At 40.9% G+C, this 26,328-nt stretch overlaps 1 protein-coding gene across 3 annotated transcripts in view; it reads left to right on the forward strand.

Annotated features, from left to right (window-relative positions):
• CHRM3 (cholinergic receptor muscarinic 3) overlaps positions 1-21,417 on the forward strand; it is a 505,898-nt gene extending 484,481 nt beyond the window's left edge. For all 3 annotated transcript variants that reach the window (XM_030937128.1, XM_010384685.1, XM_010384686.2), the window contains one exon: positions 19,432-21,417. In XM_030937128.1, coding sequence (XP_030792988.1) covers positions 19,451-21,223 — 1,773 coding nt within the window. In that variant the 5' untranslated portion in view covers positions 19,432-19,450 and the 3' untranslated portion in view covers positions 21,224-21,417. The remainder of the gene's footprint in view (positions 1-19,431) is intronic.
• Positions 21,418-26,328: the final 4,911 nt, after the last annotated feature.

Below are 26,328 nucleotides of genomic sequence, written 5' to 3' on the forward strand. Positions count from 1 at the left end.
CGGCACCAGGTCTTCAGACAACTTTAAAAGCTAGTTAAACCTTCAGAAGTGATTTGTTGGAATAAGTTACACCTGGGCAAGTTGAAGTTCCTTTTTCATAGCATCAGAGCTAACAGCATTTTATTTGCATCTGTTGAGATGTTTTTGAAGAGCATTTCATTACTTCTAAGTACATGAATACGCCTATCTTTAGTTATTCGATATACAAAATTTTTTAAAGTGTCAGTTTCTCAACTATAACCAGATCATCTAGATTTTTTTTGAAATCCAAAGATTTACTCTGAAGCTAATAAAGCTAAAGCTTCAAGGGACCCCTGAGGGATAGAGGAGCAATGGTATTTTATATTCATAATTTTGTATTTATTTTATTAAAGGAAAGGTAGCAAAATGTATAAGCTTCAGTTTCCACAAAGCTTGTATCTGTCCCTGATTTGTAATATATTGAAATACAAATCTTATAAAAGGCCTTTCCTTTCACAGCCTGGTTTTATAGCTGAGTTACTTGTTTAAGTGGTGGTCTTGATGGTTATTGTGGTATTTATCTCTGGAGAGAAATGCATACTGACACCAACACTCATGTATCAATAAGAATGGCAATGAATTTGGGAGGCCAAGGCAGGAGGATTACTTAGTCCAGGAGTTCAAGACCACCCTGAGCAACATGGCAAAACCCCATCTCTATAAAAAATGCAAAAAGGTAGCCAGGCATGGTGGTGCACACGCACCTGTAGATCCAGCTACCCCGGAGGCTGAGGTAGGAGAGTCACCTGATCCTGAGGAGGTTGAGGTTGCAGTGAGCCGTGATTGCACCACTGCACTCCACACTCCAGCCTGAGTGACAGAGAGCCTGTCTCAAAAAAAAAAAAAGGAAAAAAGAAGAAGGACAACATAGCAAGACCCCATCACTGCAAAAAAACATTTTTATGGTTAGCCAGGCACGGCGGTACACACCTGTAGTTCTAGCTACCCAGGAGGCTGAGTCAGGAGGATTGCTTGAGCCCAGTCCAGGAGGTTGAAGCTGCAGTGAGCCATGATCGCACTACTGCACTCTAACCTGGGCCACAGAGCAAGACCCTGTCTCAAAAAAAAAAAAGTGGCAATGAAAAATAGACTGAATTAGGTGGGATCATGTAGCACTTGCATCAATTCTGATGTAATTGCCCGATGCCTTCATGGGGAGAAACCAAGTAACATGTTAATCAACCTCCCTGAACAATTAAGTTTCATCAGTAGTGTCCCAAACCCAGGTTTGCTAATTGGTTAGTGTTAAGGGAAGGAATGTGGGGATCTTAATGCTGCTTCTTCTGTCATGTAAAACCCACTCAAAGAATTCAGTCCACCTCTGTTGTTGGCTGTTACCCATGGTTTATGCAGACTGGTTAATCAAGCTAAGCCAGCAACGGAGGGCAACCAAGTACGTTGTCATCTCCATTGTGGGCTGGTAATGATACTCCAGTCCATTTGAAGCAACTCATTGTCTGGGGTGATACCCAAGGTTCATTGTCTCATGGCCAGGGAAGTCAAGGATGCAGACACACACAGAGTGAAGTAAAGAGGAAGTTTAACAGACGTAAGAAAGAGAACAGCTCTCTGCTGGAAAGAGGGGTCCTGGAGGAATGGATCACCGGATCCACAGTGAAATGCAGGGGGGTTTATAGATGCCTGGTGAGGAGGTGGTATTGGATTTACATAGGGCACGGAAGATTGGTTGGACCAGTTGTGCCATTTGCTTAGGGCACGAAAACTGGCTAGGACTGGGTGCACTATTTGCATAGGGGTAAATTTCTGGTAGCCCCCACCTTAATCTTTTATTATGCAGGTAGGTTTTCTGCCTGACCTGTGCCATATTGTCCATCCCTTTACTGTACACATCATAACACAAACAGGGAAGATGGAGCCTCCATGTTGGACTTGCCTGGCCCCCAGGTAGCCCTTTCCTATTGGCACAGCTGCTAGCATTCCCCTGTACAAGCTTCCAGCTTCCTTATCTATGTTTGCAGCTCAATTTTTCAGGCTGCTTTTTATTAGAAAAAAAAAATGATTTCTTGGGCTGCTTTTTGTTGAAAGGGAAGCTCTGCCAAGGACTCTTTCACACTATCTGCCTAAATAATTTCTTTCTACCTCTTGTATCACATTCACTTTATCAACGGTTCGGGAGAGATGGTGTTGCAGTCAGTCAGTCCTGGGCTACCACACCTGGGCTGGGATGGGCTGAGGCTGTGCTTATGGCCTCCGTCGGAAATTTAAGCAATTCTAAATGACAGTCTTGCAGAGAGCTTCAGGCATAATGATGGTGGTGAGAGAGAAAGATAATGCTTGCCTCAAGGAGTATAGTGTACATTTCAAAGGGCCTTTGGTCTTGGCGGTTTCTGGTATACATCTGTCACAGAGTACAGAGGAATCAAATCTGTGTTGAATGTAGAACTGGAAATGTATGAACATAACAATAATCACATGGTTAATGCCAGTCACAAGAGGACCCCACAGTAGTGTAAGTTAAACAAATGGAGAGTCAGGCATGGTGGCTCATGCCTGTAATCCCAGCACTTTGGGAGGTCAAGGCGGGTGGATCACCTGAGGTCGGGAGTTTGAGACCAGCCTGACCAACATGCAGAAACCCCATCTCTACTAAAAATACAAAATTAGCCAGGCCTGGTGGGGCATGCCTGTAATTTCAGCTACTCGGGAGGCTGAGGTAGGAGAATCACTTGAACCTACGAGGCCGACGTTGAGGTGAGGCTGCAGGAGGTGAGGTTGCAGAGAGAAGTCAGAGGTTGTGGTGAGCTGAGATCATGCCTTTGCACTCCAGCCTGGGCAACAAGAGTGAGACTCCATCTCCATCTCAAAAAAAAAAAAAAAGAAGAGAGAGAGTGTGTGTTTTAATTTTAGAGTTTGGCATACACAGTCCATTTCCTAGTACTGCTACTTAACTAGTCAAATGTTCCTCGGGTAAGTTTCCTCTTAACCCCTCTGAGCATCAGTGTCCTCATGCATACAATATCGAGAATAATGTCTGAATTACTGAATTATTATAAGGATTTAACCTAATGAATATATATGTCATATATTGCAGGACGCACAGCAGGCACTCAAAATATGGTGGGCAGTACCAATTATTATAGGGTTGCTTATACTTTGGGTCATATTGTACATCCTGAAATATCACTGTTCAGCAGCATTCATAGCACTGTACATGGTGCAGTGCAACTTCAAATATTAACACAATAAGACATGTTGAATCTTCCACTCGCATCATAAAGATTATTAAATCATTTGAATCTGGGAGTTGGCAATTGCAAAAAAGAATTCCTTTGGAGAAGCTTGTCCATTCCTTTGCAGCGTATTAATTCTGTAAAGTGTTTGATGCATGTTGTCATCAGGAAGATCCAATTGATAATGTTGGCCACAGATAAGGACTTCATCACATCTCAGCCACTGAATTATGCACCCTTCATATAAGATCCCAGGAAAGGGAAAGACAAGCCTTACAGGATGAAGTCATCTGCACTGGTAACCTAGGTGTACGCAGACAGTTTGCAATCAGGTGTATATGGTTCTAAGTTGTCTCCTTACTGCCTGTATATCCATATGTGCCCCTTTCTTGTCCTCAGGGAGCCTAGAGGTGGGTGGGGAAAGATGACACGTCTGAACTGATCAGGGCTTTCTATGCTGAGATCCTCATACACAGCCCAGGCAGCCAGAGTTCTGTCGCCCAGAGGAGGTGCAATGTAGGGGTTTTCTAAAAATAGTTCCGGGCACCTACCTCAGCATTCAACCTGCACTTAATTTTTGTTTTTATTCATAAATTTCAGTATAATTTCTTTTTTTCCCTCTGAATAAATCTTTCCATCTGTATTGCTTTCACATGCCAACTGAAAAATGACTAGGTTCAAGAGTTTGCAAAGGAGAGCTTTAGTTCCCATAAAGAGTTGCAGCTTGAGGGTGGCCATTCTGACAGGCTAAGAAGCATAACTTCCTGTCAGAAGTAAAAACAGACACAAAGGGAACAGGAATTTTGCTGAGTAGGGTGGCCTAATATACATATTTAATAAGCTATAGTGTCATGAATATTTATGAAGAGAGAAATGTACACACATGCACAAATGAGCTTCATGCCCCTTCGTGGGTCCTATATACAAAAAATGGCAGCACTAGCATGACCTGAAGGTGGAGTTTCCAGCCCTCTGATGTCAAAAGGTGAAGCAGGGGACACGAAAACCCTCACTGCACATTCTCCATAGACTGGCCAGAGCCACTCCATGGTAGATGGTCCCTTATCAGGCAAAGAAGGAGGGGCAGCATCAGGGGGTTGGTTGATATCAGAGTGGAGTTTGAAAGGGATGGTTTCTGTTCAGCCTTAAGGGAAGAAAGCTTCATCCTAGTTACTGAGGGCGGGGGTATAGCAAGGTGTGTCTCATCTACCCCATCACAGCCGAGAACTCAGTGTTCAAGGTCACCCTAGGGTCCCTTTGGCCAAGAGATGGTCTGGTCAGTCAAGTAAGAGGCTTAGAATTTTATTAGCTTACACACACTTTTGGTGTTGAGTTTTTTCAGTCATAGTCCTCTCATGTTTTAGAATAAGGATTGGCACTGTTTTGTTTGACTGCCTCAACTTTATTCCTTTGGCCCTTTGTTTTTAATCCCAGAGAGCCAGAACTAATAGTGATATCAGCTTTAGTTTCCATTTGGTTTCAGGAAATTCAAAACAAGAGATCATTGTTTTCTAATATTTAATTATATAGGCTGTGCCAAAGTAGACATTTTATTATTATTTTATTTTGATTCTTGCAGTTTCTGTACTTATTGTTTCATTTTCACAGATAGGTGGTACTTTCATTAAAATAATCATCTTTTATTCTTGTGTATCAAGTTTAAAGAATTTAATTTATATTTTATGATTGAATCAAACTCTGCAAATGACCTTGGAGTTTATTGTTTTAATAAAAATGTTCCTTAAGCTCCGGATCCATCTTAAACTTCATTGCAATCCTTGCATATTTATTAATTATTTGATTTTATACAGTTTTATGATGTGGGACAGATGGTTGATGACTAGCTCCTTTGACACTGGTAAAATGAGACATGCAGCTTTCACTTTTTACTAAAATTATAATAGATCTAGTGGGGAAAAATGAATCTAGAAACTAGCTATTTTTTTTCAAAGTATCTTAGATTTGTATTGGCCTCACTGATGCTGAGCTCTGCAGCATTTCACTTAAAAGAGTCTTCAGCAAACACAGTGTCTCATGCACCTTCCTGTCCTGGAAATCCTATTTTCGCCAAGGACATAATGTGCCCACATCTGAATCCTGGACAGTGTCTCTTTACGTTTTGGGGTTATTTTTTAAGTGTGTGTGACATATAGATGTATTTGCACTGAATAGGAAAGATGTCCACAATATATTGTTTAATGAAAATAAAAAGCAAGCTAGAGAACATAATACATATTGGAGGCTTGGGAATAAAATCTTGAATCAGATGGCTTTGGTTTAAGTCTTAACTCTGGCTTCCTAGGAGCTGTGTGACACTGACCCCGTCTCAGAACCTCTCTGTGTCTTCATTTTTCTCATCTAGTGACTAAATAATAGACTCTTAACTCACAGGATCCCAGTGAGGATGAAATGAATTAATATGTGTACACACAGCGAACAGTGCCTGGCACACACTGAGTGTTTAAAAATATGCATATGTCATTTTGCAAAAGAACACATTTTGGAAGAATATATCCATTCATCTAACAGATATTTACTTAGTAAACTGCTACCAGGGATTACCTCTAGGGCATGGGAATGAGAAAGGCAATGGCAAGAGGACTGAGTTTCTGCTTTATAAGCTTAGGTATTGTTTTAAAATTTTGCTTGTTCGTGGAAGATCTGCTTACGAGGACAGAGATTAGGAAATAGACCTGAGAACCAGCCTGTGTGTGTGGCATCCTGCATCTGCATTTACAGTCAGCCGCGGGACTTGGGACAAGTCTTCAACTCCTTGGCGCATCCATTTCTTCACACTTAAAGTGGAAATCATAACAGTCCCCACCTCGTACGGCTATTGTGCGGATGAAATGAGTCAGTCCATGCGTTTCACTTAGAAAAGCATTCTGTTCCTTGAAGGACAGAAGTGATTGGCAGCTGTAGCAGTAGCAGAGGAAAGGGTAGGGTCAAAATCTGCAGTGCCCTGAGGTTTTCATGATGTTTGTCTTTGAAATCATAAAAAAAAAAAAACAAAAAGAATTTAGAAAACATGTCCCTGAAAAAAAGAATAGGAATCCAAATAAAATTGTGGGCTTTTTTCTCATTTCCATAATTTCCTAATCTTCCCACTATAGTTTTTAATTCCTTAGCCATGTATAAAATCCTTTGCTGAGTATCCTACCCAGTTTTTCCTATTGGTGAGGTTTTTCTACTTTGTATCTTATCTCTTTCTTCACCTCCTCCACTTCACCTTCTTCTTCTTCAGTAGAATTCGCTTTGATCTTAAGGGTCTTTTGCTCTCTCCTTGTTGGGAGGAATCACAATGACTGTCTTTTCCTGGCCAGATTTGCTTTTCTGAGGAACATTGATGACTAATAAAGTCATAGGCATCAAATATAGATCCACTAAACATTTTATCTACTAAGGAACCACTTTATTTTCATCACAGTTGGAGATTGTAAGACAGATTTGGAAACTCAATAAAGGAAGGAAAAGGAAAAGGGCTTTTGATATTGTCTTCAAGGGATTAACAACCTAAGAGTAAAATAAAAACGTATGTACTCAACAAGGGATATTTCAAATATTCAAGCAGGGATTGGCACAGGCACAAGTGGATGCCTTGCCGGCACGCTCCAGGGACCTCAGCTGTGAGTGTGTGCAGGAAGCAGGAGAGAAGATTCTCATTTATTTATTTGTTTAGTTTTATTTTTTGAGATGGAGTCTCATGCTGTCATTCAGGCTGGAGTGCAGTAGCACAATCTCAGCTCACTGCAACCTCCGCCTCCCAGGTTCAAGCGATTCTCGTGCCTCAGCCTCCCAAGTAGCTGGGATTACAGACATGTGCCACTACACCCGGCTAATTTTTTGTATTTTTAGTAGAGATGGGGTTTCACCATGTTGTCCAGGCTGGTCTCGAACTCATGCCCTCAAGTGATCGGCCCGCCCTGGCCTCCCAAAGTGCTGGAATTACAGGCATGAGTCACTGCACCTGGCCGAGAAGCCTTCCATTCATAAAGCTTAACTCACCAACGTGTCAGAGGTTTCACCTACTGTTTCACTGAATCACTTAACAACCATACGGTGTTACTAGTCTTAATTTTCTGGTGTTGCACAGAGGATCCCAGAGCTTTAATAACTAACCTGAAGTCTCATGGCTCATATGTGAGGAGCCAGGACACAAATTCAGGCTGTCTAGCACCTTGCAGGATCCTCTGGTGCCTTCAGTATATGCCAAGCATTCACTGCCCTGGAAGATAAATTCAAGGGCAGCAAAAAACAATTACAGAACATTTTCTGTATTATGTGATGCTCATTTTCCTCAGAAAAATCTAGCTGGATTGTGTCCATGACCAGATGGACATTTGAAGAGAGGATATGTTTATGGAGAACTCACCTCTTTTTCTCTGCAGCAGTAGAGGTTGAAGCAGTTCCATGACAACCGCCCAGGTACACAGGGATGCCCTTCTCTCCTGGCCATACCTCCTTCCTGTCCTGAAAGATGGATTCCACTGAATTCTTTCGTTTCTTGAATGCAGCCCTCCCGAATGTCACTGAGAGAGTTTGTGAGAAAGCCCAAATGTGTTTCTCAGTCTTCCTTCCAGCTGCCTCTGGAGCCCCCAGTCCTCTGCTCTCCATCCTTCCAAGTTACTGCTCATCAGACACAACCTCCATTCCTGCTCTCTTACCTTTTCTCAAATTTTACTTTCTTGAGCCCTTCTGTTACTGGTTCTCCCATCCAAAGTGTAACTATTACAAATTGTTCTACCCTATAGACACATACATGCATACATTTATTATAGCACTGTTCACGATAGCAAAGACATGGAGTCAACCTAAATGCCCATCATCAATAGACTGGATTTTTTAAAAATGTAGTACACATACACTGTGGAATACTATGCAGCCATGAAAAATGAGATCATGTCCTTTACAGCAATGTGGATAAAGCTGGAAGCCATTATCCTAAGCAAAGTAACACAAGAACAGAAAACCAAACACTGCATGTTCTCATTTATAAGTGGGAGCTGAACATTGAGTACACATAGACACAAAGAAGGGAACAACGTATACCAGGGCCATACATGAGTGTGGAGGGTGGGAGGAGGGAGAGGATTGAAAATCTCCTATTGGGTACTATGCTTAGTACATGAGTGTAAAAATAATCTGTACACCAAACCCCCCACAACACACAATTTACCTATATAACAAACCTGCCCATGTACCCCTGAACCTCCAAGTTAAGAAACAACAATAACAAAATGTAACTGTCCATCTCAATTGAAACAGAGTAGAGGCAATCATTCTAGGTCTGCTCTGGGAAAGACATTATGCTACTCTCAAGGCACAACCTTGAGTAGGTGAAGATGAAAGTGTCCCTCTGGGGTCTGTGCTGTCCTAGAGACACAGTGAAGTGCTCTGTGAGGTAACAGGAATATGTACAGAGTGCATCGGGGACACTGGGAGTTAGCTTCACGTGAATTCTTCCGTCTGTTTGGAATGCTGTGCCCTCTCTTGACTGCATGGCAGCTTGGAGTCTTATTCCTCAAGACTCACAAAATGTCCTTGTTTTTGTTACTGCCACATCAGCTCAAGCAAAGCTAATCATCTATACTGCTCCTTCCACTGCAATTATTTTGTTTAGTTGGTGGCATTGCCAACAAGTGGTTTTCTAGAACCAGAACCACACCCCCAGTCTAAGTCTTGCAGGAAGTACTCAAACACATTTACTGCATGAAATAACGACTGAAGGGTTGAACACACGAATATAAGATTCCTTTTTCGCTGGGTGAGTGAAGAATGTGATTTCCAGAGAAGTGAGACCTGATTCTCAAAGAGATTTAGAGTTTGCCTCATTAATAAGTATCAGGACATTTTCCAGGTTTTCCTGAAAAATGCAATGCTACATTTTTCTGGGTCTGTATGATCTCTCTTTATAGCAGGGTTTCTCAGCCTCCACACTATCAATATCTTAGCAACCTTAATTCTTTGTGGGGAGCTGTCCTGTGCGTTGTGGGATGTTTATCAGCATTGATAGTGTCTACCCACTAGATGTCAGTAGCACATTCTCCCCAGGTTGTGACAAGAAAAGTGACCCCAGACATTGCCAGAAATCCCCTAGGGCAGAGTCACCCTGGGTTGAAAACCACTGCTTTATACTCAACAAATGTTAGCTCTTGTTAGGCATGAAAAAGACCTTGCTATCAAGTCAACCAGCCATAGAAAATTATTGAATTGATTTTACCATTTTTGAGAATCTGCTGTGGGCCAGTCAGGCTATACTGGGTGCTTTATACAGATTCTATTTAATCCTCAAGTATTATAATCCTCATTTTGCAGATGAGGATGTAGGATCAGAGTGCCTAGGCAATGTGCCCGCATGGCAGAATGGGGTATATTTCTTGGCCCTAACATGCTATGGCAGGTGTTAGCTGTTTAATGCATGTCTCCCACATTGCTTCTACTCTCTTTGCAAATACACAGTTCTATCTACATGTATGAGTTGGGGCGTGCAAATAGGCTGAAGTTTGAAGGGAAATCAGATGTGTGGAACATGTCCAGATATAAAATTAAATACTCTGATAAATACGGACCTTGAATTAAAAAGTGATCACGAGTCTAACTTAATCATGAAAGCATAAATATTAAGCCAAAGGAATGTTCTTCACCAGGTGTCCTTTCAGTAAACTGACGTATTAGAAATGGTTAGTCCAAATGACTGTTTTCACTAGATTTTTCATCAGAATGACTTCCACAGTTACATTAGATTGGCTGGTATTTTAAAAGCATTGTTCTTTATCCTGCACTATAAAAGCACAGTATTAAAAACATGTAATAATAAATACATCGCTACAATGTTGAAGAATAATCAGTAAATCTGTTTGTGGTGGAACAGAATCCAGCTGCACTCTTTCCCTGTTTCTCTCAGAAAAGAGTAACTTCAGCGACAAGGAGTCTGCCCTTTCCGGGTGAGGGGGTCATACTAATATTTAACAAGAACCACTCACGTGTGCTTTTCGCTTCGTGCCATTTCTCTAGATATTCTAATGACAAAAGGTTGTAGACTTGAGAGTGCTAATGCAAGTAAACATCAGTCCAATCTAGGTATTTGGTTTTGAGGAAAAACTGTGTTAGTTCAACAGCTACTGCTACACAAAAGAGGTCGTGATGCAAATCCTTTTCCAAGCATCCTGCATTTTTGTTGTCAAGGTCCATATTTATCAAATCAGGTAAAAATCCAGGAAAGGTGGCAACCAAGGGAGGAGGCAGCATGATACATCAACTTTCTTAGGAAAAAAAAAAAAATTCTCCTTTTTAAATAGAATTTTATTCCAGTTTTGGCATTCAGAGATGTTTTGTTCACAATAAGAGCCATTGTTCCATATTAGGTAACATCTTTCCCCCTTGCAGCTTGAAATGAATATCAAGAGCCAGGTTCACAAGTTGGATTCCCTTTAAAGACACGTTTGATTGCAAAGCTTTGTTGACTGTGTTTGATATCCTCCGCGAACTGCATGGCTGAGCTAAGCTGAGGTTGCCGGTCACCAGCGTGGGGAATGGGCAGCTGCTTCAGCGCCTGCTGGCAGAGAGGTTGTTCTCCGAGTCTGCTTTGCCACCTAGTGGCTTGATGTGGTATTTCCATTCACCGGATAGTTTTAAAAGTCATTTTAGCCGTTGAATGCTCTAGTGAATTACGGCAGAAAACAGAGACACTCTAAGCAAAGAAGGCAGTCAGAGAGAGACGCACAACAAGCCCTGAAAAATGAAGCAGACTGGATTATAAATAGGGAAGAAGCACTAAATAGCTGGTCTGAGAAAAAACTGCTCGGCTGTATGTTGCAAAGATATTTTGGGTTTTTCCCGTATCATTAGTTAAAAATAATAATAACAATTATACAGGTAGAATTAATTTAGACATCTAGAAAATTTACACGTTTTTAATCAGTTCAGCAGGTTTAAAAATCGAGAGCCCTCAAACATTTTTCCCAAATAGTTACTGTCTGGTTGGCTCAGAGGACATGAAATGAGTTTGCCTCCTTGGAATTCATTATAACAGATGCCTCACATGTATATTGGCCTTGTCAGTTTCTGTAAGCAAGTTCACATGTATTTTCACACTGGATATTTACACGTTTTTACATTTTCTAAAGTTACCTATAGATTTTACAGACTTGTAACCCCAGAAAAGTTATTTTTTGCCATAACTAGGGGAAAGAAGGCAAATTTCCTAGAACTAACTTTCAATTTCTCCTAAACTCTGTACTGTCAAATTTTTTTGGTTTTTTTTCACATTTTTTGTTTCACCCTCTTCTTTTAAATATTAATAAAAGATGTCAAAATATCCACTGCAGTGGCTTTCCAACATTATTCAACACAAAATACATTGTATGCACCTCACCACTATAGACATAATTTTATACGTGTGTGTGTGTAGAACAAAAACTTAATGAAGTGTGATTGTCATTATGTGATATGTATTCTGATATATCCTATTCAATTTGCTGTATTTTTTTTCTTTTTTAATTTTCATATTGACCCACTAATTGGCTCTTGCATTTTGAACTCAGTGTGTGTGTATATATATACATACATATATATCTGTTGAATCTAACACTACGGAATATAGGCTATTGAGTCAGGATGAGGAAGGAATATTAAACATAGAAATGATACCTTCTACTCAGAAAATCACCATCAACTGAGGGCTCTTAGCCCAGGATTATCATTGCTTCATTTGGGTCTGACCTGCGGACCTGATTCTCAGGAAGTTACATATTATCTGTGAAATAATAGATATACCTGAAGTAAAACATTTGACGACTCTCATTTCTAGTAAGTATTTTTAGAAATTCTTTTTTTTTTTTTTTTTTGAAGTCCTTATGACCTGCTGATCAGTTTCTCCTCATGTCATCCTGCGTACCGACAGGCCCTCCATTGCTGAGCCTCCAGAGAACAGTCCTTTTAATGAGGCTGTGGCCCCGAGGCCTGGGAGAAGGTCATAGAAAATGTTCGAAGGAAGATGGGGGGTAGGTGGGAGAAATCTTGTTTCCTGGCCCTATCAGGACACTGTCTTCCTTGATAAAGCTGGGTACAGCCTTGATATGCATAGATTGGGGAGCACTAGGAATGTACCTCACCTGGGCTGTGGAGAAAAGACAGTGTACTCAGAAGAGGCATGGCAGGTGCTGAATGTCCCTTGGAGGAATAAAGGCAAGAAAGGCCCCCTACAGCAATGAGGGGAGAAAATCCACAACCCAGAGGAGAACTAGGATTTCTTGTGTGTGAGATAATACGTTGCTCATTTACATATAAAGTATGTATAATATTTTTACTCCACCTTATTCAGGCGAGCAAGACCAGTAGTTTCATTTTTGTGTAATTTGCCTCAAAGCTGCCTGTTGAGGCCCCATTCTGCATAGCAAATCGCCACAAACTTAGCAGCTTACAATCAGATTTCCTGTTCCGAGTCTCAGCACCGAAATCAAGGTGTTTGCCCGGCTGAGTTTAAGTCTTAGGCAAGACTAAGGAAGAATTCATTACAACAGGCATTCAGGTCGTCGATGCTTCTGCCACAGTGACCCGCTGACCTCTGAGCAGCTGCCATCTCTGGGCACCAGGCAGGAGGGCATGAGGCACGTGTCTTCTTTGAGTCGATCAATATTATCAGATGCGACCTTTTTTTTCTCCAACCTTCTCCGCATTTAAAAGCAACAGCAGGGTGGAGAGCAAGATCCCCAGCCCTCCTTGGCGACCATCACCAATATCTTCCCCCTTTCAAGTCTCTTCTTCACTTCCGTCTGGCTTTGGAAACTTTGGGAATTTTTTTCTCATTTGGGACATTACAGAGCTGAGCTGAAGTCTTCTTCGTCCATCACCCTCAATCCTAATTATCTTCCTCCTCCAAAATACCACTGCTAATAGATGATTTACATGTATATGTTTCTATCCTTTTATGACAATTTTAATTACATTAATATATAGACATATACCATCTTTAGTATATAGGCATGCACATCTTTAGTATACTATTGCTGTGTTTCAGTGTAAACTGAATTTTATCATGTTGTATTTATCATCCCACAACTTGCCTTTCTTACTTAACAAGTACTTTTAGACGGTTATAAGTTAATATACATCGAGTTGATTGCCTTTTTCTGCTGCATAGTATTCCCTTTTATGAATGACCTAATTTTTTAATTCATTTCAAAACAAATGAATGGTCTTATAGATTTTCCTCATTTTTGTCATAAAAATAAATGCTTCAGTTAATAGCCTTGTGCATGTCTCCTTGTATACATATGAATGCAATAATTTCTAAAGGGTAGATACCTAGCAGTTGGATTGCTAGTTCATTTTACATACCTTTTCAGTTTTAATTAATACCTCCAAATCACCTTTTATAGTACTTATATCAATTTATTCACTCTGGATGTGGCAAGGGGAAATTTTTCTTATTTTCCTAGTGTGTAGGTCAGTATACCACGCATTGATGCTCAGAAGACCAAGTGTTTGCAGTTTAAAAGCCCTTATCTTGAAATCCCTTCTCTCTACCAGAGTATTTAAAGTCTATTTTAAAAAGCAAAAAATTAGGAAATACTGATTTCTTTCTCCCTGTGTTTCTATAGTAACAACACAACCCTGAGAACACGAAAAGTTAGCATTGGGAGAAGGGAGGCAAGATCCCCGTCAATACTTCAGAGTATTAGCCTACAACACCACAATGCTTCTTATCTTCTCCATAATCCACAGATCAGGTGACAGTATTCTAGTTTTATAGATGAATAAAGGTCGTCTCAAAGTAGTCAAGTAATTTGGTAAGTTTATACATCTCCTAGGCCAACCCAGAACTCAGACTCAAATCAGCAAAACTCCAAAGACCACAGCTTTTCAACTCTGCTCTGCTGCTTTCTAATAAAAAAAATTAGTGATCATGAGAACATTGTATTTATTAATAGAGTGGTATTAATGTATCTCATCACATCAGAACTCCAAATGAGTACCCACGACTTCCTAAACATTTCTCCCTTCGTAGCTACAAGTCACAATGGGTTTTAGTAGTGTGCTTTGCTCATAATTTCTGCTTCCCATTCAAAAGGCTTTATTTTCCTCAAAGTTATGTTTATATACCACATTCCCTTCTTTCTCGTTGCTTTAATATCTGAGGTCCTTAGAAGGAAACCCAAGGGTAGCATTAGGACTGCCATGGTTATTGACTAGTAACTCGTTAACTTATTAACTCTTGTCCTTTGGATGTTGTATCACATGGGTAAGCAAATGCCTAAAAGTCATTTCCCTCTAATGGTTCTTGTCTACCTTTAAAACTTTTGCTCATCTCATACTGCACATCTATTGCATGACAGAAAGGGACTAAAACATTTTTAAATAAGGAAAAGCACATCTCTGAGAACTTCAGAAAGGTATTAGATATTGAATGAATGTCCAAGCGTAAGAAGAATGATGGCCAATGGTAGGTATGCCAAAGAATACAGGTCAAAGATAAACAGGTATTTAATTAACCCAATACCGACAACTAAACTCACCGATAGCTGTCTTTCCTCAATCCTGGCTCCTTTCATTTTCTGTAGTCAAACAAAGCATAATGGGACTAGAATACTATTCATTTTGGGGGGCTCTTCAGAGTCACAGGATGAGATGGACTAAAAGAAAACAATTGACCTTAGGCTAATTTCAAAAATTCTTACTTATATTCTTCAATAATATAGGTCAACAGAGCAAATTAAATTGTTGTTTAATGTATACAAACATCATGTGATTATCCACTGAGAGGGATTTGATATTGCCTAAATAACTTGTGCTTTTTAAAATATTTTATTAGTATTCTATCTCTTACCTAGGGGTGAGTTTATGAAATGCAGAGGCTGTGGACTCCCTGAATTCCACAGCACCAATCACCATAGTCTAACACTAGCAGTGGTTAAATGAGCATGCATTGATATTGACAATGACGGAACACCTTCCAGTTGCAGGTGACAGAAAGTGTCTCTGGTAGCCCTGGCAACAAAGGAAAGGCGAGGTCAAGGAGGTGGTGTTGACCTCAGGAGTGGCTAAATTCAGGTTTCAAAGAACATCATCATCATGCTGTCTGTTTGCCACACTCCCTCCTGTCTCTCTCCTTCCTCCATGCCTTTCCTCTAGGTTTGCTTGCTCTTGGTTTCCCATGTGGTGGCAAATAGGGTGACTGGCACCTAGTAATTCCAAATAAAAGAGAATTACTGTCTCATTCCAACGTCCACATCAAATCCCCAGATCAGCCCTCCTGCCTGGGTCTTCTTCATGTTCATTGTTGTGGTAGAGGAGCCAGGACCATCTGATTGATGCCTGTCCCAAACTACACACTATGGGTGACAGGCTATTTCCAAAAAGACAGTCCAAAGAAAGACAAAAAACAGATACCCACTGCATGGCTTTAACCAACAAAGATGAAAGAAGTATCAGCACAAATATGAATAAAGCATCAGGATGATTGGGCATTACATTTCTTTATAATAAAACCAGCATGGCATAAGACCTGAAACTGGGGCTACAGGACATGATTGCCTCCCATGGGACATGAAAGCAGAGACCTAGATAGTAGAAATGAGGAAATGTCACTGCTATGTTCAGGAATCTCAGGGGTGAAGGAGATTTTGGAAAGAGAAAGGCTCTTCAGAGTACATGAGAAATAAACACAGGTCCAGTGCTGGAAAACAAACAAACAAAAAAGGATGAATAAAGATGATAATCTAAAGAGGACCAAATGCCAGTTATCAGCATACGGGGCTGAGAGCATTTAAGAGGCACCCCAGACTCCCCAGCAGACCAATAGTAATAGTAGTTATTAACCTCAGAGACAGAGTGTTGACCTGATTAAAGACACATCTGTCCTTGTGAATATACACAGTCACCATGGAATGGGATATACACAGTCACCGTGAAGTGGAATATACACAGTCAGCAATGGAGAGATAACAAGGCAAACAGCTTTAGAACTGCTGTAAACTAGGATCTGGATGGAGGGAGAACCGCAGACAGATCTTCTGTACATGCATCTTGGAAGAAACCCTGAATGTAACTGCGTGCTACAAACAGCATGTAACACTTTCCAAACCCAGACATCACTCAGTGAGAGACAATGAGAGTTAAGTGTAAGTTGACACCTAATAAAACTCAAATATTAAAAAAAAAAAATAGTAAAAGAGAATAGTCTCATCAGTTTCCTAAAATTGAAAATTAGTGCAATGTCAGATATTTCAGCTATGGGAAAATAATGTTAGATTATACAGAATATTTTATATTATTCCTCTCTGTAATTGAGTATTATATTAGAATATTTAGACTATTTCAAATTTTTTATTATTTCAAAGAGCACTAAAGTGAACATGTGTACATGTAGTTATATGTGCGTATGTGAGTGTATTTATGTCTAACATCATAGGTATTACGTGTATACATAGAGTCAGCTCCTGAGATCATGGATTTTGGCATTTTTTACAAACTGCAAAATTGCCTTTCAAATGGCCAATTTATACTGCAACCCCAAGACCATGAAAATTGATTATTTTTGTCATATACTGTGAATGCTGAATGTATCGAATCATCTGTATCTTTGCCATTGTTACAGGTGATAAAGAGTATCTCATTAATTTCTAAATGCACATTAATTCCACCTTAAGGAGGCATATGATGATTTTTAACCAGCTAGGAAGGGCTAGTTGTATAGGACACCTGGAAGGAGCTGGTGGAGAGGCAGCATAGCCTCACAGTTACACATGGAGGCTGCGGGTTCAGATTGTCTGGATGGAACTCTTTAGGTCCCCCCACACGTCCCCTTGTTAGGTCAATTCCTTGCACAGATTATTTAAATGTGTCTTCCTTTCCTGTAAAATGAGGTTATTTAAGGATTAAATGAGATAATACACTGGGCATGGCAGCTCATACCTATAATCCCAGCACTTTGGGAGGCCAAAATGGGCAGATAACTTGAGGCCAGGGGTTTGAGACTAGCCTGGTCAACATGGTAAAACCCCATCTCTACTAAAAACACAAAAATTAGCCAGGTAAGGTGACACATGCCTGTAATCACAGCTACTCAGGAGGCTGAAGCATGAGAATCACTTGAACCTGGGAGGCAGAGGCTGCAGTGAGCCAAGATCACACCACTGCTCTCCAGTCTGGGCGAGACTCTGTCTCAAAAAATATAATAAATAAATAAGATAATGCATACAATGCATTTGCACAACATGTACCACATAGTAAATGTCCAATAAATAATTTCTACTAACATTTATTATTGCACTAAATTTAGCTCTGAGCATCCTGGCAGTCAAAGCAAAGAGAGTTCATTGTTCAATAAAAAGAATCAGATAATAATCACAGATACTCATAGAGCATTTACTGTATCAGCTCCTGTTCTAAGTACTTTATATATGTTAAAACATTTTGGCCGGGCGCGGTGGCTCAAGCCTGTAATCCCAGCACTTTGGGAGGCCGAGACGGGCGGATCACGAGGTCAGGAGATCGAGACCATCCTGGTCTACACGGTGAAACCCCGTCTCTACTAAAAAATACAAAAAAACTAGCCGGGCGAGATGGCGGGCGCCTGTAGTCCCAGCTACTCGGGAGGCTGAGGCAGGAGAATGGCGTAAACCCGGGAGGCGGAGCTTGCAGTGAGCTGAGATCCGGCCACTGCACTCCAGCCCGGGCAACAGAGTGAGACTCCGTCTCAAAAAAAAAAAAAAAAAAAACATTTTGATGAGAAACGAAGCTTCTTTGGTCACTTACTATTGAATTCTGAAAAGAATTTATCAACAATTGATTCTATTATACAGAAAATTATCATTCCCATTTTTCAATGAGAAAACTTGGACTCAAAGAAGCTAAATATCTAAGATCTCACCTCCAGTAAGTGGTCAAACAGATTTGAGCTACGCCTTTTGACCCCATAGTCTTCCTGCTATACCAGAAAGCCTTTCCAGAGGGCTCTGTGTGAATCTGACTACTGCTTTGAGAGACACTCCGAGAAAACGCTGACATTTAATACCCTAAGACTTGATTTAGGACTCCGGCACTGCACTTGCACATATATGTTTATCTGTAAGAGTTTATTGTTGAAGACTTTTTTTTTAACCGAGAGCATAAATGCAGTAGCAGGGTACACAAAAGATTTTTGCTAGGATGATCAAACTTTGAACTCATAGAATGACACTAATTGAGGAATGATTTGCTTATCTAGTGTACAGTGGCTGGTGGTGTGTGAATTCCTGAGCCAGTGGTGTCCCGGAAGTACAGCCCTGGAGGCTCTGAGAGAATGGTGCAGGTCACAACCAAGGCCAGCAGCGACACCAAGGGGGTCTTACTGGTGGCACCTTATTTGTAATGGGTCTTAGTTGTTCATATACTCTAGCAACAAGCGTTTGAAAGCACTAGTTGCAGTTTTGCAACTTTTATATGCAAATGTGTGTGGGCATGTCCATTTGTTCACATATGTATGACATGCTAAAATATGTTCTCATGCTTGCATCTAAAAGATCTAAATACTAGAAATATTTAAAACTGGTTTGGTCCATTCAAAACATTCTGTTAAAAGTTCATCTACAGGTCATCAAGTAGAAGATAGCTTCCCGGGAGATAGTTGTGTTACCAGTCCTTACAAGGAACTGATATCTTACTTTTTCAATTCTGTCTCAAAGAGATAATATAATACGAATTGATTTACGTTGGTTTTATACCTTCTCCAGGTTGGCACTGCTCATTTTAGTGAGGCTTAAATGGCTGGTATCACCTTAAATTTGTGTATTTCTCAAGCCTCTGATGGGTAAATGCCCAGATAGATAAAATGCAAATCAAGTCAAGTTATCAATTTAGCACGATGATAAAACTGTTTGGATAATTGTAATAGAAATGTCTGATATTTTTCACCTTTACAAAATAAGAGAAGTAAGGGCGATTTTGTTTAGTAACAGAATTACATGGAATATATTTAGAAATGAGAAAAATGTGGGAAAAAAGCACAATGTTCAGTGCATGCCACCAATTATACAATACTATCTCAAACAAATCAATGTCTGTCTGCCCTAGACTCCACTCATTTAAAATAGGAGAATGAACTTGATAACGTTTGGCTTCATAGAGATTCAGCATCCTGTCATGGGCCTTCCATGTCTTTTAACCTACGCAATGCAAAGAACAAGCAAATAAAGGCAGAAATTTTTCTAACTCCGTCTTTTCTCTCTTCTTCCCCTAGACTATGTCAGAGAGTCACAATGACCTTGCACAATAACAGTACAACCTCGCCTTTGTTTCCAAACATCAGCTCCTCCTGGATACACAGCCCCTCCGATGCAGGGCTGCCCCCGGGAACCGTCACTCATTTCGGCAGCTACAATGCTTCTCGAGCAGCCGGGAATTTCTCCTCTCCGAACGGTACCACCGATGACCCTCTGGGAGGTCATACCGTCTGGCAGGTGGTCTTCATTGCTTTCTTAACGGGCATCCTGGCCTTGGTGACCATCATCGGCAACATTCTGGTAATTGTGTCATTTAAGGTCAACAAGCAGCTGAAGACGGTCAACAACTACTTCCTCTTAAGCCTGGCGTGCGCCGATCTGATAATTGGGGTCATTTCAATGAATCTGTTTACGACCTACATCATCATGAATCGATGGGCCTTAGGGAACTTGGCCTGTGACCTCTGGCTTGCCATTGACTACGTAGCCAGCAATGCCTCTGTTATGAATCTTCTGGTCATCAGCTTTGACAGATACTTTTCCATCACGAGGCCGCTCACGTACCGAGCCAAACGAACAACAAAGAGAGCTGGTGTGATGATCGGTCTGGCTTGGGTCATCTCCTTTGTCCTTTGGGCTCCTGCCATCTTGTTCTGGCAATACTTTGTTGGAAAGAGAACTGTGCCTCCAGGAGAGTGCTTCATTCAGTTCCTCAGTGAGCCCACCATTACTTTTGGCACAGCCATCGCTGCTTTTTATATGCCTGTCACCATTATGACTATTTTATACTGGAGGATCTATAAGGAAACTGAAAAGCGTACCAAAGAGCTTGCTGGGCTGCAAGCCTCTGGGACAGAGGCAGAGACAGAAAACTTTGTCCACCCCACAGGCAGTTCTCGAAGCTGCAGCAGTTACGAACTTCAACAGCAAAGCATGAAACGCTCCAACAGGAGGAAGTACAGCCGCTGCCACTTCTGGTTCACAACCAAGAGCTGGAAACCCAGCTCCGAGCAGATGGACCAAGACCACAGCAGCAGTGACAGTTGGAACAACAATGATGCTGCTGCCTCCCTGGAGAACTCCGCCTCCTCCGATGAGGAGGACATTGGCTCCGAGACGAGAGCCATCTACTCCATCGTGCTCAAGCTTCCAGGTCACAGCACCATCCTCAACTCCACCAAGTTACCCTCATCCGACAACCTGCAGGTGCCTGAGGAGGAGCTGGGGATGGTGGACTTGGAGAGGAAAGCTAACAAGCTGCAGGCCCAGAAGAGCGTGGACGATGGAGGCAGTTTTCCAAAAAGCTTCTCCAAGCTTCCCATCCAGCTAGAGTCAGCCGTGGACACAGCCAAGACTTCTGACGTCAACTCCTCAGTGGGTAAGACCACGGCCACTCTACCTCTGTCCTTCAAGGAAGCCACTCTGGCCAAGAGGTTTGCTCTGAAGACCAGAAGTCAGATCACTAAGCGGAAAAGGATGTCCCTCGTCAAGGAGAAGAAAGCAGCCCAGACCCTCAGTGCGATCTTGCTTGCCTTCATCATCACTTGGACCCCATACAATATCATGGTTCTGGTGAACACCTTTTGTGACAGCTGCATACCCAAAACCTTTTGGAATCTGGGCTACTGGCTGTGCTACATCAACAGCACCGTGAACCCCGTGTGCTATGCCCTGTGCAACAAAACATTCAGAACCACTTTCAAGATGCTGCTGCTGTGCCAGTGTGACAAAAAAAAGAGGCGCAAGCAGCAGTACCAGCAGAGACAGTCGGTCATTTTTCACAAGCGCGCACCCGAGCAGGCCTTGTAGAATGAGGTTTTATCAATAGCAGTGACGAAACGCACACATCAACCCACAGACCTTAGGAGGAGGAAGCTGAGGGTGGGGTGATTTCCGGTGATGATAAAAATGATTTTATCACCCGGATGTGAAAGAAGCTGCCTGTTTACTGATCCATTGAATAAACCCATTTTAACAGAAAAAGTCAATACCAATTTAGCAAACAAAAAACAAAAAACATACTACTGAATAGAAAGAAATTTATTCTGAAATAGACTTTACATGTTTTTTTCCTTAAACAGGAGAAAAAGAATTGCTTCACAGCAATTATATACCCAAATTGATTGGCCTGGGTCTTTAATTCCCAATAGCTTTGGAATCTCACATGAGCATAGCTGACCCAGTTCCCACATTCTTCCCAAGGATCCCAAAAGTGGGAATCCAGACCCCACGAGGAACACTGCAGGCTAACGAATCTGTGGTTCCAAAATTATTTCACACGTTGCAAAGCTGAATCTTCTTGTCCCAATAGAGCTTCCTGTCTTTTCTTTGGTGTGTTGTTAAACTCTATTTGTGGACTTGATTCTTGATTCTTGCAAAGTACTGTTTTGTGCAGTTCAAGTTTCGTACAAATAAAAATACTTAAGTATATATATATATGTGTGAGTTCTGCACGCACACACATAGTGTATATAATATCATGGGAAACACTGAACTGGCAAATTATTCCTGCAATATACGCTTTCAGTACTTTGGTGACTGAAGTTCTCTAGGATCCTAATGCAACATAAACGTGAAATAAGCCCAGTTTAATGTTTTTGAAACCAGGGCTGTTTTCCACAGAGAGCAGCCAGGCCTTCCCAGCAGGTCTGTGCAGGGCGGACAGGCTCGTGAGTCAGTTGAGCACCGTGGCTTCACCAGACTTGGTGTTAAGCAATCTGCTTTGTTGATGTCTCAACAGAGCCATATCGGGGCCCCTCTGAGCTCAAAGAATGAACCACATCCACACGTTTGAATTTAATCATCTAAATCTGAATGTTTCAAAACAAAATTTCTGCTATCTAAACTGCTTGAAACTCAGTAATAGTGTCACGTTTGAATGTCATACACAGCAATATATATATATGTATATGTATATATATATATATGGCAAAGCAAAAAAAAAAAAACAAAAACATGGTGAGAGAGAATGAAGGAGAACATTGTGTTTGATTCTTGCTGAATGACGCCTTCTAAAAGAAAATAGGGCTTGCACCTTTGTGACTCAGCTGCGGCCAGTGCTTTCTGGTGTTCATTGAGTAACCTTCACCCAGGAATAGGTGAGGTTTAGGAAGTTCCACGTCCTCTGAAGAAAGAATTACACTCTGAAAAATAATGCTTCAAATTGATTTCCTTACCTTTTGGAAAAAAAAAAAAAAAATTGTTTTTGCATTCTCCCTTGAATTGACCAAAATGTTAACTGTTTTATTTGGGGAGGGGATGGGGTGCTGCCGTCATTGTCGTTGTTGTTGCTGCTGTAGTTGTTGGGGTTTCTTTTCCTGTTGCCGGGGCTGTTTGGGGAGAGGGAGGGGAGGGAGGTGGGAGGGCTGCAGAGATATCTTCCCTTTGTACAGGGCATTCGTGTTGTGAACCCAGAGCTGGGTAGAAGCTGCTTTTGTATTCAGTGTGAGGTGGTGTTTACAGACGACTTTGACAACAGTGGACGTGTACTCAGTGGTGTCTGTGTATCTGAACTATTTAATTTCGTGTTATGTTTATATGCAGAAATATTTATGGATACTACACCAAGTGTTTATTTAATGTTGATAAATATTACTCTTCAGTCGTCAGCCATAGTGTCCTTTGAAAGTGATTCTTTAAAGTCCACTTGAGCAACAACTAGAGTCTATTGAGCTTTCCTGTGGCTAAGAAGAAGAAACATGTCATCCTGTTGGCATCAGCAAGCACCTAACTCTTTCTAGGTAATAAAAAGGCAACTGTCACTTCAACATAAATGTTTAAAACCACTCTGTAGTTAAATCCGATAGGAAATGAACAAAGCAGCCCTCCACCATTGTGTCTGAAATCATTTTACACAGGGAAAAAAAAAGATCAGTGTAATTGTAAGAATGAGTTTTTGGGGCCCACATTCAACCAAAGAACAAGAAAAAACAGACGATTTTCTAATATGTACAGCAAACTACAGAATGTCATATTATCCACCTGTGAAATGTCTAGTAAGCAACTGCATCTATATTTTCTTTCTCCAGTTGGCCTGGCACTAATAAATATGTGAAAGCTTATTCAAGTGTCCCAGTACTTCAGCATTTCCCATCCTTTTGCAAACTCCTATCTTGCCTCCCTCCCAAAAGGGCTGTTTCTTTTATTTAAAAAAAATAATAATAATAGAATTAAATTTGAGAAAAGGAGAGACCCTGAAATTCAGCAGAACTTTGAGAGTCACTTACAATCTCCTTAAATATGATTATCTCCTTATCCTTGTCCTTTTGTGATGCTAATAATGGCAGAAACGGAACAAATCCAAGACGCTAGGTCTCCTCTTTTTGGTTTGACTGGTTTTATTATAGAATTGTTTTTAAGCCTCTTATGGATGAAAGCTGCATTTAAATACTATCTACTGACTTTATAGAAAGGTATGTCCATTTCTTGGGTCATTTTCAGAGAAAGAAAACAAGCAAAATAGATTCTTATGAATATGAAGAATTTAAAAGTATAATTGAAGATGTAGTGAGTGTTTATAACTGGACCTTAGTTACACGTGCATTTCTCAAAGAGCTTGTCATTACAGGAGATATTCAACATTTACATAAGATCAAAATGTCTTCATCCCAAACTGGGAATCAAATTATTTCATGCCATATGCATGAAGCTTGCAGACATTTCAAGATTAGCCACTTTGAAAGAAGAAAATGATCAAACTACACTGGAGAATCTCTCTCTCTCCCTCTCCTTCCTTCTCTCTCTCTCACAAGCACACACACAACACACATTCTCCATTCTCCAGGCATTGCCAGATGGTTAGGAGAAGTGAGCTCTCTCTGGCCCCTATTCCCCTCGGCTTTGCCCATCAGCTCCCTGTGGCCTCGATGCTAATCCTCCCTATTCTAAATCACCCTTTGCCTCTTAAGCCCAGCCCTGACTCTCTACATATTTTTCATTTCTCTTTACCCTTTAGTGTACAATAGTTATAGACTCTGACGGAATGAAAACAAACAAGAAGCCTAAGCATTAGACCCTGCTGTGGCTGAAGATCTAGAAGGCATATCAACTTTCTCTGTCAGGCTTCCTGCGTTGCCCGTGGGCAGGGCTCATTGCTCTGCAGAGCGCTGGGAGCCCCTCTGTGTATCGGGAGAGAAGCTGGAGCACTGAGCTCTGCTGCAAAGTTGGCTGTTTCAGCTCTGACTCAGGGAGGAAAGGATGCCAAGGCTCTGTCACAGCGGGGAAACCTAATACTAAAGTGACACGGAGAAGGATTCCAGGGATCAGCCAGGGTGTCCTGTACTTATCTGAGCAGAGATGATTCAAAGATGGGGACATATTCCAGGAAATTGCACAACCTTCCCCTGGCAGCTTCCGAGGACCAGTGAAGGGAGTGCAGTGTAGTCAAAGAAGCAATGAATTCAGGATGAGGAACCCTAAGTTCTTGTGCCAGTTTGGTCACTGCTTAGTTACATGTCCTTGGGCATGCTTGTCACTTAACCTACACTTTCTGGGTTTTCTCCTCATTGCTCAAACTAAGTAACAACACTGAAACTTCTCCAATTTGTCTTCTGATGGCAAATGGGTCAAAACTGAAGTCAGTAAATACCATGATGAAAGTAAAATGGTATATTGAGTGAATGCTTGAAAATTTCAGATTTTCTCCTCTGTAAAGTTATTTACTTACTATATTTCAACACCACAAAATCTTGAAATTTGGAAGGTAACCAAGGAAGCTTGGAAATTTGTTGGTAAACCCAGAGTAATATGGTTTCAAATACCACTCCAACCCAGCACTGAGGTCTGGCAACCACACAAGATAGAGTTTCTGGGTAGCAGGTGTTTACTTTGGTTTTACAATAGCATTTCTCACAGTAGGACTGAAACTATATAGAATACAACACTCCAACATTATTTTTTTAACCTAAACAACCCTACTTCTAGCACCTCCTCTGAAAGAATATTTTGCTCTAATGCTATGTGCAACAAACTTATTTAAACAGGATCAACTCCAGCCCTTAATAGGTTCAAGGACAATTTTACTACTTCCTTTCTACACACTTAAGTTATACTCTCTTCTTCTGTTTCGATGACTCTAAATATTCAGCCTCTCCCAGCATTAATGTTGTGTGAGTCAACACTGCAGACCTAAGAGAAAGGTTTCTAGAATGGTAACCCAGTGCTCTTTAGAACTGGAGAATTCCAGTTTCTTGTTCTGGCGTTAGTGTTAATGTCTGGGAAAGGAGGTTCATGATAAGATAATATAAATGAGTAAAGAAGATCTAGTTCATAACATGACTGTACTCCATGTAAGTTTATAACTGCACAGTGTTATGTTGTACGGCTCAGAAATGAGCAAGTGTTGGTATTATTAGGCATGCATCATGTTCACAGCTTCATGCAGAGATGAATAGTGCATTTGGATATATGGAAGTCATCCAAATGCATTGCTAGAACATTAGGCCTGTGTTTGTTCTGGTAGAACCACAGAGACTCACACAAAGTTCTGACCCTACCACTCTGGTCTGGGCTTGAGACCACCCCAAAAAAATCATCTAGAGAACCAAAGAGGCTCACGTCTCAGCTGCATTCTACGTAAAAGATAAAGGGGCCGTACTCTCCACTGCAAAGCAACGTTAGTAAAACTTCCCGGACCCAAATTATAATCCAGCAATCCTACCTTAAACTAAAAAGATTATCCCCAGAATATTAAAGCTTACTATTGTTCTTTCTTGGAGTCCAAAATGCTTAGCAGTTCTGCAGTTCACATACAAAACTCAAACCTATTTTTATCCTGTATTCTGTGAGTTCCTTGATGATAGTAATTGGGTCTTATTCATCACTCTGTTTCCTGTGGCTCACACAGAATCTGTAAATTGCATATATTCGATAAATGTTGAATATATAATAACCTCTTTATTAATATAACAAATATT

This window comes from Rhinopithecus roxellana, chromosome 8 (assembly GCF_007565055.1).
Source record: "Rhinopithecus roxellana isolate Shanxi Qingling chromosome 8, ASM756505v1, whole genome shotgun sequence".
Classification (NCBI taxonomy): Eukaryota; Metazoa; Chordata; class Mammalia; order Primates; family Cercopithecidae; genus Rhinopithecus; species Rhinopithecus roxellana.